This window comes from Heteronotia binoei, chromosome 4, assembly GCF_032191835.1.
Source record: "Heteronotia binoei isolate CCM8104 ecotype False Entrance Well chromosome 4, APGP_CSIRO_Hbin_v1, whole genome shotgun sequence".
Taxonomy (NCBI): Eukaryota; Metazoa; Chordata; class Lepidosauria; order Squamata; family Gekkonidae; genus Heteronotia; species Heteronotia binoei.
In genome coordinates, this window is record NC_083226.1 from 119740165 (window position 1) to 119746164 (window position 6000).

The following is a 6000-nucleotide window of genomic DNA, read 5'->3' on the forward strand; positions in this document are numbered from 1 at the left end:
CTGGCATACCAGATCATGTCGCTGGAGTCCCTCCCAGACTGCCTGGTGCATGCCAAGGACATTGCCCACTGTTCCTCAAAGGACAAAATCCTCTCACATGTTCTGGACTGGGTGTAGAGGGGGTGGCCTGAGGGCCAGGTGGGCTCGGAATTCTTGCCTTTTGTGTCCTGCTGGGATGAACTGTCTGTTCACAAAGGTTATCTGTTGTGAGGAAGCAGGGTAGTGGTGTTCCCAGAGCTGCGGCAGCAAGTCCTAATGGTGCTGCACAAAACCCATCCGGGGATTGTGCACATGAAGGCACTGGCCCGCAGCTATGTATGGTGGCCGGGAATACACGATGCTATTGAGTCCTGGGTGGCCCGATGTCAACCATGCCAGGAGACCCATCCAGCTCTGCCATGAGCCCCAGCCCAACAGTGGGAATTCACAAGCACTGGTCACGCTTATGCCTTGACTTCGTGGGGCCTTTCCAGGGGCAAACATTCTTCCTTATTGTGGACTCCTACTCTAAGCGACTGGAGATAATATCAGTAGAGTCCACATCCTCCCAGGCTGCGTTAGGTTCTTTCTGCAGGGTTTTTGCCACACATGGCCTCCCCAACATGTTGGTATCAGATAATGGGATGGCCTTCACCTCGGCTGTTTCAGGACTTCTGCGGCTGAAATTTAATAAAGCACATAAAGTCGTCCCCCTTTCACCCAGCCACCAACGGCCACACGGAAAGGATGGTGCAGGCTACAAAGGAAACACTCCACTGCATCATCTATGGGGATTGGGAAGCCTGCCTCGCAGTGTCTCCTGGCACAAAATTCCATCCCTAGTACTGTCACCAGCTGTAGCCCGGCTAAGCTTCTCATGGGCCGGTGGCTGACTACCCTGTTTGACCACATGCACCTGGACCACGCCCCAGACCTACAAGAGGTACCAGAGGCTATCTGGGCTCCCTGGGGTTTTGATACAGGGGATTTGGTGTTCGCCAAAAACTATGGGGGGCAGCGTGGATACCAGCACGAGTCTCCAGGGTATTAGGTGCTGTCATGTATGACGTAACCTCGGGGGGTGGGGTTCACAATGAGGTAGCACATAGTCCAGTCACGGTCACGTGAGGTGCCAGGGAACAAGGCAAAGGAGAGAGCGCAGATGATCTGACGGCCACACAAGACGTGATGGCCCACGAGCTGGTGGAAGCAGAGAGACTGACAGTCATGCTCCTGCTGGCGCCTGAGACACCGGAGGAACTGGAACTGCTGTCTGCGCCCGAGACCTCTGGGACCTGTACCAGCTGGTCAAAATCCCAGCAGCGCCGGTCCCTCAGCTCGCCGCACCTGAAGCAGCGACCGCGCCACTACCCACTTCAGCACTCAGGCGGTCGATGTGAGAGCACTGCAAGCCTGTGTACCTAAAGGACTATGTCTACTAGGCTTGTGGACTAAGGGAGGAGGAATGTTATGTATGTGGACTCAAGGGAAGACTTTGGGTGTTCCTGCCTGTCTCATTGGAGCCATACGAACTGAGCTTGGGGACTTGGGAACAATGGGCTGCAGGATCCAAGTCTCTGCCACCCTGGACCAATCACAAGCCCCCACCTGTTTGAATGACCGAATAACATGCTTGCGCGGGAACCCAGAGATGTATATAAGTTTGGCCCTGTTGGCCCAGTTCTCAGTCTTTATTGTGCAGCCCTATACCATGCTCTACCAAATAAAGAGCTTGTTATCATTCATACTATGACTCATCGATGCATAGAATCCACTATACAATACTACAATAAAATTTGTTACCTGTTTGTGTAAAGTGCTCCCTGTTTTCTAGAGTTCCTGTTCAAACTGTGCCCAGTATAAGACCTCAAATTGGACTGCATACATAGTTGGCATCCAAAATGGACTTGAGGTGTATTGGGAAGCAGTGGGGGAAGGAGTTGTATTTCCCCTTTGTGGGGATGCCATGAGAAAATTCTCTTGCTGTGGAACTGTGGTGACAGCTGAGGGGAAAATGATTTTCCCCCTCAGTTGCTGGAGGCTTGCTTAGAGAAGTCACAGTAGATCCTTTTTATAACACCTTGCATTGTATTATTAAGTTGAATGTCTAAATTTCTTCAAACCTCTTTGGGATTTATTGATGTTAGTCCATCTGAATTCAACTTTTTATCTCACAATAAATTTCTGTTTTCGCCCCACTTCTCTGTGAAGATTAGCCTGAGAAGAGGAACTCAGTGAGTGTGGGGTTTGTCTTTTCATGTATGTATGTATGTAAGAAAGAGAGGGAGGGGAAGAAAGAGAGAGAGAGAGAGAATTGGGATCTTTCCCATTCAAACTGAAGAAAATCCATGGAGTTCCTCCTCCCAAATTAGTTCTACTTAAGGTTCAAAATATTCCAGTCTGGAGCTTACTCAGTCTCCTAAGCTTTTCAGAAACAAGGTTTGGGATCACTAACATCAGTTAATTCTTACTTTGCTTGGTGTTCAGTTTTACGTGTATTAAAGGACTCATTTGAAGAAATAAACAGGTTGTTTAATTTTAAATTTCAGATGGGAGATGAAAGAGGGAGAGGTCCTGGAAGAGGAAGAAAAAGCCATGCTGGAGCATTTGAAAAACCTTTGTCTCATAGCAACCCCTTCTTCTTCAGAAGACAAAGTACTTGACAAAAGTACTTGACAAAACTTGACAAAAGTACTTTTTTTCACTAAACATATCAGTACTTCAAAGAAGTTGTCTATAGTTCATACAAATTTTGCTCTGTTGTGTTTTTATTCAACTGCTCAGGTACTGCATTTTACCTAAAGTTGTTTTTTGTTGTGTAGATTTTTTTTCTTTGTAGACAAAGCAAGAAATGTACTTATTTAAAAAAAATAATTGTAAAATAGAATTTTAAAATGATATGATTATATCACCAATATCTAGTAAAATGGAAGTACCCTAAGAACTTTAAGCCTATGGGTGGTTATCACTCTCCTATGGAGTGTTCAGATAAGTTCCTATGGACTGTTCAGATAATAGAATAAATGCATAAGGCCTGGAAGCCAAGTTAAGAATGGTTTGTAAAATATAAAGCACTGTAATATCATATGCTCTGCTTCAGAGCAGCAACACGAATTGGCACACAGGTCCATGTGGAAGATCACAACACTTACCTCTTGTAGTATGACCAGTGGTGTAACTCTTGTGGATTACATTTGGAGAAGTAAGCAGAATGTGGAGATGAAAGAAAATGTACCAGTGGCTGTTCATACCGTATCTTAAGAGCGGTCACTGTTGGTGTCTCCCAGTTACTGGCACAGTTTTCTACTAACAATCGATAGCAATAATGGGTGTTGATAGAAGAACAACAGACTAAATGCTGTCCTAATTTATGGGTTCTGCTTTCCATTTCTGGAGCAGTAGAAAACTTGTACTCTTCTTGAAGAAACAAAACTAGCATATTCCACTAAAGAAGCCCATTGACGAAATGCATAGAGAATTTTAACTGAGTAATAAAAGATATTTTTACTTTACTTGAACCATCAACGTTGACCTTATTTTTTATCTCACACATGAACACCCACAACAGCGTTTGTTTTCTCCCTTGGCTGTTTTTCCAAGTACTTCCTTGTTGTGCAAAGTGTGCTTTCTCTGGGGTGCCAATTACCAGATAGTCTTTCCATGTATATGCTACATGTGCCTCAGACAAGGCTAGAAGGAAATATGCCACATGATATTATCGTCTAAGCCAGGGGCATCGTGTTGAACTCATTTGTTATGAGGGTCTGTCATGATTTTGGGCCTAGCGAAGCCTGCAGGCCCTAGGGAAGCCTTCTTAGGAGTTACTGGGAAAAACCTACATTTCCCGGGATCCCTCCTATCCCTCTGATTGGGTGGCCAGGTTTCAGAGGGAAACTGGCCCAGAGAGGCTGGGGCCTGGGAGAAGATAAAAGGACCAAGCCCAGGAAGAGGGTGTTCTTTTCCTAGGAAGCAGAGCTGAGGAAGAGTTGTTGCAAGGAAGAGACCCTTGCCCTTAGAGGAAGGGTGGACAGGCCTAGGACTGACTGAGACAGTCCAGGGACAGTAAGTTCGGACGCATTAGGGCATTTGGTTATTTTTCCCTTCACCCCTTTTACTATTTTATGCACCTTGTTTGTTATATTGCACTGACCTTTTAAATAAACCTTTTTTTCTGTTGTTCACTCTGCCTGGTTCTCACGCCTACTATTTGGCCTAAGCTAAGGGAGGCCTGGAAGGGCTTGGGAGTGTACTCTGGGCCTTCTCAAGGGAGACCCTTAAACCAGAGTGGTGATGTAGCAGGTAAATAATGAAGCCCCACACATTCCTTGGTATGAAACAAGGTATTTTACTTTGATATCAAAGCAGAATTTAGTCGGCATAAGACCCAAAATGACTAAGTTAAAATCATCAGCCTTCAGACCGTTTTTATTCACAACTCAAAACAAGCAGACAACCCTCCCCCTTATCTATTCAAATGCCCCACCTTCCTGTATTTTTTCATTCGTCCCTCTGCTTTCATGCATTATCAGTTTAGCAGAAGCTTCCTCAGAGGGGCCTCTTATCTACTTTACAACCTTGGATTCATACCCATTTGGGCTGTGGCCTCTAACAGTTACTTTTAAATGTTGCAACAGACATTCTCTTCTGAAGGCACAAAAACCATATTTTCATTTATTATTATGGGGGTGTTCATAATTATTCAGGGGTCCCTCTTCATTCCCCCCTTTGTCTTCTGAAAGCTTTTTTTGTTATTATTTTAAAATCTGAAGGAGACTGACCACCATCATTATTAAACAAATCAATTCTGCATGCCCACTCAAGAAGAGCAGCGAGGTGACAATTAGGTTTTCAACATTCCCAAGAAAGACTGAAATGACAGTACAATGGGGTAATGAAATAGTATATTTACAGAGATGGGGTACAGATGGGTCATGGGAGGAGAGAGACAGTGATGGGATTATCCATTCCCATCTAGAGAAGGTGTATGTGTGGAAGAAGGTCACTCAGAGGCATGCCTTGGCTATGCAGCCCAGCCTTCCAATATGGAGTTTTCCTGGTCTCCATTAAGGGGCCGTTCTGGGCACACAGACTAGCTTGAGACGCCCCCCCCCCCTTGTCTTTTAAGGCTACCCTCTTTATTTGGCAGCACTCTGGTATCAATTCCTCCTCTTTGGCACTGTCCAGTCCTTGGAGGGTGTATGCTGCATTTAATGGTGCACTGCTGATCAGACTTCAAACAACCAGGGATGTGACACAGTTGGGACAAAGGAAAAGGTTTAGTAATGTCAACTACCAAAAATAGGCTATGCCTGAGTTAAAAAATGTAAAATAATCCATTCATGGTATATGCATTGAATAATGACACATGTCCAGTCTAAATTTATGAACATAGATCTTGGAAGGATCCTAGAGAACTTATTTCTTTATCAATAAAACATTACTAGTTATGATGCAAGAATACAAGAACTCATCTCAATTTCTAAAACACATAAGGGACATATGCAAGTGACATGCTATAAACTGAATCAACTCATGTGCCTTTATGGCAGACACCTTGTTGTATCCTAGGTGTTTAAGATACACACATTCAGACATACTTGAAAACATTGGCAGCCGTGGCACACCTGGCCACATTATTACAATACAAAAACCATTTCCTGACTAATTCTTTGTTCCCCTCCTCCCTTAGTCTAACAAAAGGTCTTCTTTCTTGAGTTCATGGAGAGTTTGCGTGCTCTATGCATGACAATCTTTTCACAGGGAAATCTGTTTCTATTGCAGCCAAAAGGAATTCCTTTTCCTGGAAGCACAACTTGGAAGTGGCAGTGGGCTGCTGTTGTAATCAGCTGTGGCAACCAGCCTTTTGCTAGGCAGAGGAATTTCCCTGGAAATAAGTTTTCTCCACAACTCAGTTTGGATGGGGTTCCCTGGGAGGCCTTCCTTCCAATGAGGCATGACCAGGCAAATTTCAGGACCCCAAGGTAGATATGGAAAAGCCTGGAAAACATACTTGGAGAAACA

General features: G+C 44.6%; 1 protein-coding gene across 2 annotated transcripts in view; it reads left to right on the forward strand.

Moving 5' to 3' along the window:
* The window catches only part of KIAA0825 (KIAA0825 ortholog), a 523961-nt gene extending 520510 nt beyond the window's left edge, over positions 1-3451 (forward strand). For both annotated transcript variants that reach the window (XM_060235688.1, XM_060235689.1), the window contains exon 19: positions 2529-3451. In XM_060235688.1, the coding sequence (XP_060091671.1) occupies positions 2529-2655 (127 nt within the window). In that variant the 3' untranslated portion in view covers positions 2656-3451. The remainder of the gene's footprint in view (positions 1-2528) is intronic.
* Positions 3452-6000: the final 2549 nt, after the last annotated feature.